Below are 14051 nucleotides of genomic sequence, written 5' to 3' on the forward strand. Positions count from 1 at the left end.
TTCATGTATTAACAAATGAAAATAATGAAAAAATGCTTATTCTATGCCAGGCATTCTTCTCTAGGCATGTCTGTTTACTCAATTAATAAAAGGCTAAAGTAAATAAGAATCACAGCTGTCTGTCATGATTACAAAGGAGGGCAGAGCATTTGTGCAACCCCTAAAGTTGGAGCTTCCATGGTGAATTTCATGGCTGAGCTACGAGGTTTCGCACTAGGGACCATGTAGGTCATTTGGTCTTCAAAGAACTGTGAACTTGATCCTCAAGATTAAGCCCATGAGAAATGCAGGACCTCCCAGACACTGACTGTTGGTGATATTAATGACAGCTTTCTTTCCTAGATACCAGCTGATAAGTTGGTGGCCTTGGGGTTGTTCAGCCACCACTTTAACCTGGCGACCTTCAATAAACTGGTCTCGTACAGGAAGGCCATGTACCACGCGCTGGAGGTAACAGGGTGGTGGGGGCTAGGGCCTGTCCCCAAGAACAGGGTAAAGCAAGAAACATACAGGAAGTCAGCTCAGGCCACAGTTTGGCCAAGATGGCGTGGAGGGTACTGGGCAGCCCTGGAGTTGGGATTAAAAGACAGTGGCCTGATGGGCAGTGCTGGGAAGGGAAGGATCGGATCTGGGACTGCCTGGGGTTTCCCAGCACTACCCCAGCCTGGTGTCTGTCCTGGTGTCTATCCCTATTGCAGACTGAATGATGAAGACAAGCCCCAGGAATATTTGTGTCAGTGAGCAAGCTTTTCTAGAGCTTGTGGTTCAAAGCCAAGGCTGGGCAGCAGCTGAGGCCAGCTGCTTCCTCTCCTTGTCTGTGGCACCCACCAGGCAGGCTCTATTTCTTTCTCAACCTTAACTTGGTATGAAAAGATGTGAGTCCTATCCAGCAATTATGAAACAAGCTCTTTAATTAAAACATGTAAATCTTCCTAGTGCCCCTGACTTGACACTTGACACCTCCCCATCCATCCTCACTAAGCAAATAAAACAAGTAACCTGGAGTTTTCTCCAGTGATGAGACACTCCTGGCCTTATGCGTCTCCTATATCTAAAAGTGGCCAAGGTAATTGATCCTATGCCACTCAAGTTCCTTCAGGAAGAGATCTTATTGGTGCCTGTGACAAAGGACTTATCTTTGACCCATGGCCTCCTGCCTCTGTCCCTGCCCGGGCCCCTCCTAGCTGTCACATACCACAGCTCAGGACAGCTGGCTGGCTATGAAAGGGCCCAGTGTGAAAGGAAGGCGGGCCCCAGCTGGGGGATCCCTGGGTCTGGCCTGGCAAATACCCGCTGCTCCTCCAGTTCATCAGATTCTCTCTCTCTTCAGAAAGCCAGGATACGGGCTGGCAAGACCTTCCCCAGCAACCCTGGAGACTCAATGGAGGACCAGCTGAAGCCCATGTTGGAGTGGGCCCATGGGGGCTTTAAGCCCACAGGGGTCGAGGGGCTCAAACCCAACAACAAGCAACCAGGTGGGAATGGCTCCCTGTGGCCTCACCCCTGCCACTGCTGGTGGGAACACCCTTGGGAGTCTGACTCTTGAGTTCGTAGTTTTTCCAACAGCCCAGCGTTTTCTAGCTTGGACACTCTCCAGCTAAAAGGTCCAGTGCATAGAATGGCAATTGAACCTGTTCTGAAAACTTCAGTAAACGGAGTCAAGATGAAAGCTTCTTTTACTTATTTATTTTTTGCTTTTTTAGGGCTGCACCTGCGGCATATGGAATTTCCCAGGATAGTGACTGAATCAGAGCTGCAGCTGCAGGCCTACACCACAGTTCACAGCAATACCAGATCCTTATCCCAGGGATCGAACACGCATCCTCTTGGATCCTAGCTGGTTCGTTACCTGCTGAGCCAAGATGGGAACTCCCTGAAAGCTTCCTTTAAAAGGAAAACATCTTTAAGCTCTGTCTGCTTATTGGAGAAAACTTGGAAAGTTTGTAATAATAAACACCAAATATCTAGAAGCTCCCTCCACGCAGAAAGAGGCGTCATCTGTTCTGACGTGTTAACCATGAGCATTTTCTCCATTGTTGTGAAGCTCTGGTTTCCCGCTGTCACTCTGCAAATCCAGGATGCCTGAAATCCAGGATTTGTCTTATAACCCTTGTATTTAACGCAGTTTTTCTGTTTTTGTTTTGTTTTGTCCCCCCCCCGAAAAAAGTGGTTAATAAATCGAAGGTTCGACGTACAGGCAGTAGGAGCGTAGAAGCAAGGAAACACGGTATTCCCTCCGCCTTTGACTTGGCCCTACTTTCTCTGCACATTCTTTCAATTTCCTTGCCGACACAGCCCTCACTGGAGGAGGACCTGTCAAAAAGTCTAAACTCTTAACGCCACCCTCTTTCCCTCCATCCATCACAGTGGCCCTCCAGGTGAATGTTGTTGGGTGTGCACATCCTTCCAGCTCTTTCTGTACACTGGTTGAATTCTTGCTTTCCCTTTATTTCTCAATATTAATAGTATAAGCACTGTCAAATGTCCTGTCATTAAAGGGTCCTTAACATTTTTCAATGGCTGCATAATTTTCTCTCCTGGGGGCAGAATCAAATCTAACCCTGTCCGTTATAGATGATGATACGGTATAGACTGATGAAAAATACAAGTGGAATTTATAGAAATATAAATAGCAGCCCTTAATAAAACAGCATATGGAAGTTCCCACGCCAGGGGTCGAATCCTGAGCTGCAGTTGCTGGCCTATATCACAGCAACACCAGTTCTGAGCCCAGGCAACATCCTAAACCGCATTTTGCTGCTGTGCTGGATCCCGTAGGCCAGGGATTGAACATGCATCCTCATGGATACTAATCAGGTTCTTAACCTGCTGAGCCACAGCAGGAACTCCAGATGCTGAACTTCCATTAGAAATACTTGATCTCTATTTTCACCAATGTCCAGCTTTGTCAAATGAACTAGTTTAATGGTTTAATGGTCCCTTTATAAATTTACATCAGAACTAAATGGAAAATGCAGTTCTCCTGTCACATCCGTTCTCCTTTACCCATGGCCGTCCGCATGATGGTGATTGTTGATGTCAGGGTCTCAGCTGCAGACCAAACTCTGTCTCATTCTTTGCCATGGGTCTAGAGGATGTATTTTGCGCCTGTAGCTGTTTAAGACCCCACACATGTCAGATTAGTGAGGATTTTTTTTTTTTTTTTTTGCCTTTTTGTCTTTACTAGGGCCACTCCCGCGACATATAGAGGTTCCCAGGATAGGGATCCAATTGGAGCTGTCGCCGCTGGCCTACGCCACAGCCACAGCAACGTGGGATATGAGCCGCGTCTGCAACCTACACCACAGCTCAGGGCAACGTCGGATCCTTATCCTACTGAGCAAGGCCAGGGATTGAACCCGCAACCTCATGGTTCCTAGTCAGATTCGCTAACCACTGAGCCACGATGGGAACTCCCGGAGTTTTGAATCAACGTCCTTATCCAAATTCCCCATAGAGCGGCCATGTTATGCGAAGAAGCTTCTGGCCAGGTGCTCCTGGCTCCCAGGCATAGCAGGGTCCTCTCCTCCTGCACCCTCTCCCCACCCAGCCATGGCTGCCTTCTCACCTTTCACAGAGAGTAAGACTCGAAGACGCACAGCTGACGACTCGGCTACCTCTGACTACTGCCCCCCACCCAAGCGCCTCAAGACAAACTGTTACAATAACGGAAAAGACCGAGGGGATGAGGATCAGAGTCGAGGTGAGGCTGGGCCAGGAGCCTGGGGGCCGGTAGTGAGGACCACTCAGCAAGGGAAGAGGTCGCATAGATGTTCAGGCGGAGTCGCTCCCACCGCGTCTCACACCTTCTCTGTTCTCAACAGAGCAAATGGCTTCAGATGTGACCAACAATAAGAGCAGTCTGGAAGGTAAGACCCTGGCCCTTCCCGGGCAGTGCCCCCACCCTGTGTGTTAGGCCTGCATGTCTACCCCGCGAGCCAGGTTCAGCCCAGAGCTCTCCCTTGACCTACCGTGGAGCAGTGGACATCTTAGATGCTTAGATGCCTGATGGTCACTGAGACTGATGCCTTAGGTTGGAAGTGTGGGTAAGGAGGGGACTTGGGACCCAAACATGAATCCATGTTCTGTGGCCTCATATGAGTCCCACATAAGCACTGTTCCTGGCTTCGAGGTGAAAAGGGCAGGTGCATTTCAACACCGTCACTATCTCAAGCCAGCTCTGGTTCATTTGTCCTGGCCAGGAATTACAGCTGGAACTGCAACTGCCCCCAATGTGTCTAATGGGACTCAGAATGGATGAGGAAGACTGTGTATTGTCTTTTTGGGCCTGATGCCCTTTAGTCATCACATATTCAGGAAAACCACACAGCTCCCGATCCAGGGAACCTGGCTTTGGAACCTTGACCCATGGACCTCTCATCCCCCAAGACTCCTTCACCCATCTGCTTCCTTCCTGGCCAGAGTACTTGGCATTTTATAGGCCCTGCCCACTGGGTCACTGATGTTAGATCAGTAAGACCTGCGAATGTGAAGGGAGGCTGTAAAAGGATCTGGTCTCTTGAAATTACAGCCAAGGCTTGGTCATGGGCAAGTTCAAGTGCGGTGAGATGGTACACAGACTGGCATCACCACAAATTCCTCAGGCTCCAAGATTTTTGCACCAGGCCCTCTAAGCTTGTCCCTCTACTGGCAGCTCCTTGTTCTGCCCCCATCCCTGGGTCTTTGTTCTGGGCCAAGCCTTTGCCTATCAGGTGGAACCTTCTGCTTGAGCCTGCTTGGAGGTACCCTCTCCTCAGCTCTGAAACAGGGATGGCACCTTTGCAGCACTGTCAGAGGAGCAAAGCAGATGGAGTCTTTGCCATAAGCCTGGCATTCACTTCATGTCCAAGAACAGTTGGACCCAAGGCTTCAGTAGCTGATGCTGGGGTTGTAATGGCTACAAGCCACATCTGTCTTTCTTACAGACAGCTGTTTATCCTGTGGTCGGAAAAATCCCGTGTCTTTCCACCCTCTCTTTGAGGGTGGGCTCTGCCAGACATGCAGGGTAAGTCCTTTCCCCATCCTGGATGTCGCTGCCCCTGCCTTCGTCCATGACTTGCCTGCACTTCCCTTAGAAAAAGCACCTCCCTGTCGGCAGCAGGGAAAGCTCTAGTGGGGCCAGGCTGGGCCTGGTGGTAGCAGCGAGGCCATCTGCTGGGGCAGACCCCTGCCAATTGTCTCTGCAGTGAGCACCAAGCCACCAGTGACTGGCTGAGCCCTAAGGCCTCTGTCTGAACCAGGCTTAGCAGGCCTGGGTGGCAGATCTCACGTACGTTTATTTCTCTGGCTGCCAGGACCGCTTCCTCGAGCTGTTCTACATGTATGACGATGACGGCTACCAGTCGTACTGCACAGTGTGCTGCGAGGGCCGCGAGCTGCTCCTTTGCAGCAACACGAGCTGTTGCCGGTGAGCCTGAGACTCCAGTGTCACGCCTGTGACTTCTGCAGCTGACCATGCTGGGGACAGGGCCCCATGCCTGATGTACATTGGGATGTGGGGATGGACTTAACACGGGCAGAGAACAGAGTGGGTAGGCTCCTTGGAGATGAGCCAATTCTGGCGGGGCTGGCCAGCTTTTCGGGTGAGCCTGTGGACTTGAGCATGCTCCAGCGCAGGGCTCATGGGAAGGACAGTGGGGGACCAGGCAGGTTTTGGGATCGGCAACGCCATCTCTGCAGGGAGGGTAGGGGTGTCGGAGAGAACACTGCCTGATGTCGTCCCTTCTCCCCTGCCACCTGGCACAGGTGCTTCTGCGTGGAGTGCCTGGAGGTGTTGGTGGGTGCGGGCACGGCAGCGGATGCCAAGCTGCAGGAGCCCTGGAGCTGCTACATGTGCCTTCCGCAGCGCTGCCACGGTGTCCTGCGTCGCCGCAAGGACTGGAGTGTGCGCCTGCAGGCCTTCTTCACCAGTGACCCGGGCCTCGAATATGTAAGCCACCATCCCCCGACACCCCCAGCAGCACTCCGCCCAGAGCTTGGCGCTCTGGGAGTCTGTCAAGAGCTAGAAAGAAAGGTCTGCTTTGCAAAGGAGCATCTGAAGCCTCTGTGCAAATCCCAGGCTCCAGAGTTCTCTCCCCTCCTTGGCTTGTGTTTTCAAAAGGCCTTGCTGCGGACATGGTGATAGAGCCCAATCCAGCCTTAGTAGAGCTACAGAGGGCAGAAAGCCTGTGCCTTCCTCTCAGTTCTTAGTGGGAGTGGGTTTTCCTGCAGTTCAGAGGGAAATGTCTCTCAGTGGCCAACTTTGCTCCTGTGTTTCAAGGCTAGAAGGGCCATCTGGGCTGAAGCTCCCCAGGGCATCCCAGCTAAGAAAGGAGAGAGCACAGGACTTGTGTCCCTCAAGAGTCTCAGCCCTTCCTTCCCCCCAGAGCTGCGGTCTCCCCTCGGCACCTTGACCTCCATGACCTCTTTCTTTAACCTGGCAGGAAGCCCCCAAGTTATACCCTGCAATTCCCGCAAACCGAAGGCGGCCCATTCGAGTCTTGTCCCTGTTTGATGGAATTGCAACAGGTGAGTTTGGAGTTCACCTATTCCAGGTGTCTGTTGTCATTGTCAAGAACCCCTAGGATTACCTGTTGGTCACCTATTCTGAGAAATCCACTGCCTCCTTCTTAATCTCCTCAAACCTTTCTACTGTTACACCTGCCTGTTCTTGGTCCCCTTTTAGCACTTTTTTTTGTTTTTACGACCAAACCTGAGGCACATAGAAGTTCCCAGGCCAAGGGTTGAATCAGAGCCGCAGGTGCCGGCCTGTACTGCAGCCACAACAGCACCAGATCTGAGCCGCATCTGTGACCTACACCAAAGCTCCTGGCAACGGTGGATCCTTAACCCACTCTGTGAGGCCAGGGATCAAACCTTTGTCCTCATGGGATCAAACCCACATCCTCATGGATACTACTTGGGGTTCGTTAACTCCAGAGCCACGACAGACACTACCCCTTTTGGTACTTTTTAAAAGCATTTTTTTTTCTTTTTTGTTTTTTCTTTTTATGGCTGCACTGGGGGCGTGATGAAGTTCCCAGGCAAGGAGTCAAGGCAGCTGTAGCTGCCAGCCTACACCACAGCCACGGCAACAGCAAATATGAGCTGCATCTGCACCCTACGCCGCAAAAACAGATCTGAGCCATGTCTGCAGCCTACACCACACCTCACACAATGCTGGCTCCTTAACCCAACGAGTCCTCATGGATATTCGTCTGGTTCATTACCGCTGAACCGCAATGGCAACTCTCCTGCATTTTATTTTTTATTATGTGCAAGAATCTTGGAAAACCTTCTCTTCCATAATCATAGATACATTGGAGATGAATTAAACCTTCTAATAGCTCCAGTCTTGGTTCTATCCTGTTCCCCCAGGTTTCCTGTATGTAGAATAAGCATAGCATGGAATACCCTTGTGGCACAGAGGGTTACGGATTTGATGTTGTCACTGTAGTCGCTCGGTCCCTGATGTGGTCCGAGTTCCACCCATGGCTTGGGAACTTAAATATGCTGTGTAGGTGCAGCCAAAAAAAATTCTGCCACCATGGATGTTGCCCCTGGGGGCTCTGCCTGACTTAACACATTTCATTGGCAGAAATGCCCTGTGATTTTTGTTATGAGCATCTCCCTTTTAGCAGAGCTGAAAGCAGTGAGAGTGAGTCACTGTGCATATAGCATCTTTTGTACTTGTGTGTTCACCAGTGTCCACCTGCCTAAAACATTGAGAGCTTGTAAAGACCCACATTATCACCTGATGCTAGTTGTCTGCCCCCCCCCCCGCTGCCACACGCCACCCATTTGACATCCTAAAACCTACTTTTTTTTTTTTTTAAAGTCCTCACCTGTGGCATATCGAAGTTCCCAGATTCAGGGTTGAATCAGAGCTACGGTTGCCAGCCTAGAGCACGGCCAAGTCGACTGGGATCTGAGCCATGTCTGTGACCTACACCACAGCTCACGGCAATGCCAGATCCGTAGCCCCCAGAGCAAGGCCAGGGTTCAAACCTGAGTCTTCATGGATACTAGTCTGATTTATTATCGCTGAAGCGTGATGAGAACTCCCCTAAAACCTACTTGTGTAGATTAAACCCTAGGGGGACTGAGCCACTGTTGCCAGATTTGAGGATTTTAATAGATACTACCGTGATCTATAGCAGTCACACCTGTTTTCGTCATGAAACCCCACAGCCCAGGGAACCCAGTTTCATGCCGTCTGCAGGGTGTCACCTGAGGACTGCCATGGTGTTGCGATTGAGTTCTGCAGATGGCTTAGAATCATTGGAAGGACCACCCTGATGTGTTTTCTGTCCCCTTTGGCCCCCTCCACAGGGTACTTGGTCCTCAAAGAATTGGGCATCAAAGTGGAGAAATACGTCGCCTCAGAAGTGTGTGAAGAGTCCATCGCTGTTGGAACTGTTAAGCATGAGGGCAACATCAAATATGTGAATGACGTCAGGAATATCACAAAGAAAAACGTGAGGGCAGCACCCCGCTTCCTCTGCTCCATGAGCCCCACACACCCTCAGCCGTGCTGACACCTTCCTCATGCCCAGGGTTGTGGCTGAAGAGAAGCTTTCCTTACATCAAGCTATAGTGTTGGATGGAACTTGGAAGTCGTTCAGAATGATTTAGATCCCAAGCATTGGGTTTTCTTGGGTCAAAAGTGGAGTTGGGAGATTTAAATGACCAAGCAAGACTTAGAAGTAGGTTTTCCTCTAGCTGGTTACCTAGAACCCAGGATGTTCAATTCCCCATCATCACCCGCATCCCTACCCTAAGAGTCTCTATTCTTCACTCCAGATTGAAGAGTGGGGCCCCTTTGACCTGGTGATTGGTGGAAGCCCATGCAATGATCTGTCAAATGTGAACCCTGCCAGGAAAGGCCTGTATGGTGAGCATCCCTTATTTCTGTGTCCCGAAGAGACCCTATGTCGCCTGAGTGTGTGTTCAGGTGGAGTGGCCTTGGGAAGTACCTGTTTGCTCTGGTCTGCCTTACTTGTTGGTGCTGTTCATGCCTCATTGTGGGTCCTCAGTCCCCTAGAGATGCTACTAAATACCTCAATGCTGATGCTGTGTCCCTCGTCATTCCAAAGCATCACAGGGAGAAGGACCGTAGGGTGTCCGCCCTAGGTGGTCATTGGGACCCAATTGGTCTTAAGGAGGCAGGGGCTGAGGGGTTTGACCCTGGCTCTGCCATCTTTTCTGGGGCTCAGAGGGCACAGGTCGGCTCTTCTTTGAGTTCTACCACCTGCTGAATTACACACGCCCCAAGGAGGGTGATGACCGGCCTTTCTTCTGGATGTTTGAGAATGTGGTGGCCATGAAGGTTGGAGACAAGCGGGACATCTCTCGGTTCCTGGAGGTGAGGGGACCTTAATTGTCAAGGTACTGTGGTGGGGGGGGGTATGTGGCTCAGTGGGTTAAGGACCCAGCATCGTCACTGCTATAGCTTTGGTTATGGCTGTGGCATGGGTTCAGTCCCTGGCTGTGAACTTCAGTAGGCCAAGTGCCACAAAAAAAAATTGCGTGGGCAGGAAGGCCCTGCTGGCAAAGGGGGTGTTTGGGTATTTCCAGTGTTAGGAATGATTCCAGGCTGCCCATGGAGGTCATGGCTGGATCCAAGTGTAGTGGAATCAAGTGGGTTGGTTCTCTTTAGTCCATGGAAAATAGTTGACCTCTAACCTCACATCAGCCCCCCTGGAGTCAGATGATGAAACCATCTCCTGGGGAGGCCTCTTGAGATTTGAGTCAACATTTTTTACCCTAGAGAATTTTCTCATCCTCGTTCTCAGAACTTCTGCTTTAGGGGCCATAGGCAAGTTAATTATCCACTGCTTAATAGTCATCATACATTGTAGTAAATACTTGATGTATACGTATTTCTCCCCAAGCTTTAGAGCTTAATTTCTGCTAGAGAGGTTATATGTAGAACTGCCTAAGTCACTCATGCTATATGAACCTGGCAGATGGGCAGCATGTTTTGCCAATACTGTATAACCAGGACCTCAATTTGGCCAGATTGCAATTTTGAGCTGCTTTACATACAGCCTGTAGTCTGGCCTGCCCCAGGGTAGACCTAGACCTTCTCATCACTTACAGGCCTGATCTGGCCTCTTTCCCTGCCATTAATACGGGGGCACTACTTATGTCCTTCAGGCAGATTCTTGAGGGGAACGGATCTGTCCCCTGCCTGGCAGGAACTATGCCTCCTCCACAGTCAGCAGATAGCCGTGTCACCCACCCAGGCCCTCCTTTGTCTGCCACTGGAATTCTGTCTCCGTTCCCAGCAGCTGCCCTTCTTTCTGTCTCCCTGCAGTGTAATCCAGTGATGATTGATGCCATCAAAGTGTCTGCTGCTCACAGAGCCCGATATTTCTGGGGCAACCTGCCTGGGATGAACAGGTAACGAGGGGCTTTGAGCGGGACAGGTAATAGCCAAGTTAAATTTTATCGTGTGAGCCCTCACCGTCGGCTCTTAAGACAAAAACACTTTGGAGCCTTCTAGAAAGAAGTGGCTCTGCTGAGAAAGTGCCTCACCCCGGCCGACCAACCTCTGGTGATAAGGTTGAATTGAAGCCTGTTAGGCCATATATAACCACTGCCCAAGAATCTCAGGCTAGGATTCTTCAGGTCGCTCTTTCTCTTTGTTTGTAGGATTAGTTCTTAAAAAAGCCACTGTTGTCTTCTCAGCCAGGGACCCTACCTCTTCTCTGTGTTGCTTGCCATCCTACTGGGAAATGAACTACATCTCCCTGCTCCTGAGATGAAGCAATCCCCGCAGCAGGCCTGTGGCCATCAGAGCTCAGCTAACAATTAGTGGCCCAAAGCCTGTCTCCCTTGGATTTTCTTAACCACGATTTTCCCCCAACTTTTCATCAGTCTCATGTTGAAAGCCACAAAGCACGTGTCTTTGCTGAGGATTAATTAGCTCTTCCGTGCTTCCGGGAGACCAACCTGCTAATTAAGATCCAAAATATGATGGCAATGTGACTTGCAAATACGTTCCCTTCAAAAAATTATCCTTTAAAAAGGAAGCGTTGGAAGCATAACTTTCAGGCATTTTGCACCGTGTGGTCAGAGGTGAAAGGGTACTGGATGGAAGAGCTCAGGATTTCTGTAGGGGTAGAGAAGACAAGCAATGATTTCAGGGTCAGGGACGGAGGAGCCTTGGAAGATTTGATGGGGAAGCTGCCCTGTGAAGGAGTGGAGACAGGCAGTGGAGTGCAGAAGGGAGAGGTCAGGGCTGCTGGCCACAGGGCATTTGAAGACACGCTAAGTGTTCCAAGGGTCAGGAGTGTGGGCGAGAAGAGGGCAGAGAACTTGTCTCTCTGCCAAATTTATGTGATGTCTGTGGGTCATCCATAGCACCATGTAAGTTTACTTTGGCCCCAGGTGTTTGTGGGAGCTTCTACACAGATGGAGGTATCTAGTCACAGGATAAAGGCAGAAATATATGGGGAGGCAGCCAAGGTGAGGGAGGAGAGCAAATTGTCTTGTGCCCAACGGGTACCATCCACATGCATGGAACACCCAGGGGAGTGGCAACTCCAGGAGGATGTCCTGTGGACTTGAGAAGGGAACAGATTCTTAAGAGTAGGGATCAGATTCTATGGCTCTTCAAAGAAACATAGGACCCACAGGATTTGCTGAGAATTGGATGTAGGGTGTGAGATGGAAGAGGAGGCAGCAGAGACTTTAATGAGTTGGGATGAGAAGTACCCTGCAGGATGGGCATGAAATGGGTCAGAGCCAAAGCCAGCCTGTAGACCAAACACCCTGGAATCAACAGAAGGGAGGGCAGGGCTGTGAATCCCTAGCTTCCCTGGGTTCATGGAAGAGTTGGGAATGGAGAGAGGGTGGCATTTGAAACCTGGAACGGGAGGTCAGAATCTAGGGAGACATTTATGTTCAGTGTCCTCGCTTGTGGGTACCATATCCAGCCTTATGTCTGTTTTGGCCTGGGGGTTCCTTACACAGGGATGCTGTGGCCTTCACCAGCTCTGTGCCTTCAGACCTCTTGTTGGTTTTCCCTCGGGACCTGCTTAACCCCTTCAGTTCCTAAAGTTCTATCCCTTCCCCTTCTCAAGCATCTGTTTGCCTCTCTCTGCATTTGTGAGTTTCAGTGGTAGGGAGTTACAAAGGGAATTACAGTTCTTTTGTGAACCTTCTTTTCTTTCCTGGACACATTATTAAAGCATCTTAAGGCTGCATCCCCAGGAAGAAGCCACCAAATCATGGGTTTGATGTGCTAGTTGTAACAAGTAGCAAGGAGAAGCATTCACTTCTGGACATTGGACTCCCCGTCCTCTCTGCCACCTCCCCAGCCCCTCACCAGGGGGCTTGTGTGTCCCTCGCACAGCCCACAGGCTTGGGCTCTTGCCAGGGCCATTTTAATCATGTATTTGTAGCAAGTTCACTGCCAGAGCACATTTCGCAGCCTTGGGCCCTCCTACCTCGGGAGGTGCCTAGCCAAGGCCCCTTTCCCATGGGCAGACTGTAATGGGTTTTGGATGTTCCCAGGCCTGTGATAGCATCAAAGAATGATAAACTCGAGCTACAGGACTGCTTGGAGTTCAATAGGACAGCAAAGGTAAGATGTGCTCTGTGCCTGGCTCACCAGGAAACACACTTGGTGAACTTGACCTTGGTGTCCAGTTTTTCCCTGCCCCTTCCCCCCACATGACTCCCTGGTGCTGGGCAGCTTTCCCCACATCATTATTCCAACCTCTGAGTAGGAGAGGTTCTTAATCAACAAAAATCACTGAGAAAAAGCAACTCGATTTTTTCCAATTGTGAATGCATACTCCATAGAGACACAGACAACTCATCTCATTCTCCCAGTGAGAAATGAGCAATTATACTTTCTCTAGCAAAAAGTATATGATCTCTTGTTAAGTCATAGATAATTCTCTTAAGAGCACCGTAAACTTATTTTTCAATATTTTCATCACGCTAAGCTCCATTCATTGAAACCCTGTTTGGCCATTCTCCACAATCTGAGTGGACTTGTTTACTTTTGCGGAATCTCCATCAATAACTCTGTAACTCTGTTTTCTGGCCCCTTGCGCCCCCCTCCCGCCATGGGATCTCATTCGTAGTCACTTTTTTTTTTATCTCTTGTTCTCTCTGAGGCTGGTCTTTCCTGTTCCTTTACTTCTTGGTGTTTGTGGAAAGCACAGCGTGTTCTTGCAGAGCTCTCCTTGCCTTGTGCTCCTCGCCTGGCTCTCTCCCTCCCCCACCTGCCCTCCCTCCTCCACCTTCCCTAGGTGCTTCTCAGCCTTGACCTAGAACCCTTCCTTCTGCGCTCACTCCATGATGTTGTTTTGTTCTCCAGTTAAAGAAAGTACAGACAATAACCACCAAGTCGAACTCGATCAGACAGGGGAAAAACCAACTTTTCCCTGTTGTCATGAATGGCAAAGAAGATGTTTTGTGGTGCACTGAGCTAGAAAGGTGAGCAAGGCTGTCTGTGGAAAGGGAAATCCAGCAGATAGAAAGGGAAGACAGCGTGGTTAAGACCAGCAGTACAAGTAGGCAGGTGCTCACGGTGTTTGTGGGGCTGGGAGAAACCTTTTCAGTTAGTCTATATTTCCTAGAAGAAACGATGAAGGGGTTGTTATGGTGAGGAATCTGAAGCATGAGGGCATTAGACAGCACGTGTGCCCAGTGTTGGCTGTGTTGCCCTGGCATCTGGCTGCCGCAGCATGCTGGGCACTAGGGTGTATAAGAATCCAGCTCCGGGACATCCCACCGACATGCCATTGCTCCCTCTCAGCATTCCTCCTGCCAAGTTGCTTATTCTAAAGCTGATGCCTCCTTAGCCACAGTCTGTCTTCACCCTTATCAATTTATGTTGCTAAGTTGGTAGTTTATGTATTTTGCTTTGAAGACCTAGCTCTTAGATATCAATTCTCCTATTTTGTGGGGGTTTTTTTGTTTGTTTGCTTTTGTTTTTTTTTATTTTTTTGTTTTTGTTTTTGTTTTGGGTACATCGTTCGTATGCGGAAGTTCCCGACCCAGGGATTGAACCCACACCACTGTAGTGACAACATGGGATCCTTAACCTGCTG

General features: G+C 50.0%; 1 protein-coding gene across 14 annotated transcripts in view; it reads left to right on the forward strand.

The window, feature by feature from the left end:
* DNMT3B (DNA methyltransferase 3 beta) overlaps positions 1-14051 on the forward strand; it is a 40362-nt gene that overhangs the window by 23985 nt on the left and 2326 nt on the right. For 4 of the 14 annotated variants that reach the window (NM_001348900.1, XM_013985274.2, XM_021077247.1 and 1 more), the window contains exons 8-22: positions 343-450; positions 1331-1475; positions 2168-2227; positions 3578-3703; positions 3825-3869; positions 4926-5005; positions 5295-5407; positions 5746-5929; positions 6423-6507; positions 8311-8456; positions 8782-8872; positions 9195-9343; positions 10298-10383; positions 12502-12571; positions 13316-13434. In NM_001348900.1, coding sequence (NP_001335829.1) covers positions 343-450; positions 1331-1475; positions 2168-2227; positions 3578-3703; positions 3825-3869; positions 4926-5005; positions 5295-5407; positions 5746-5929; positions 6423-6507; positions 8311-8456; positions 8782-8872; positions 9195-9343; positions 10298-10383; positions 12502-12571; positions 13316-13434 — 1607 coding nt within the window. Of the gene's footprint in view, positions 1-342; positions 451-1330; positions 1476-2167; positions 2228-3577; positions 3704-3824; positions 3870-4925; positions 5006-5294; positions 5408-5745; positions 5930-6422; positions 6508-8310; positions 8457-8781; positions 8873-9194; positions 9344-10297; positions 13435-14051 lie in introns of all 14 variants that reach the window. The other 10 variants (XM_021077249.1, XM_021077251.1, XM_021077252.1 and 7 more) reach the window with 7 other exon arrangements.

This window comes from Sus scrofa, chromosome 17 (genome assembly GCF_000003025.6).
Source record: "Sus scrofa isolate TJ Tabasco breed Duroc chromosome 17, Sscrofa11.1, whole genome shotgun sequence".
Lineage (NCBI taxonomy): Eukaryota > Metazoa > Chordata > Mammalia > Artiodactyla > Suidae > Sus > Sus scrofa.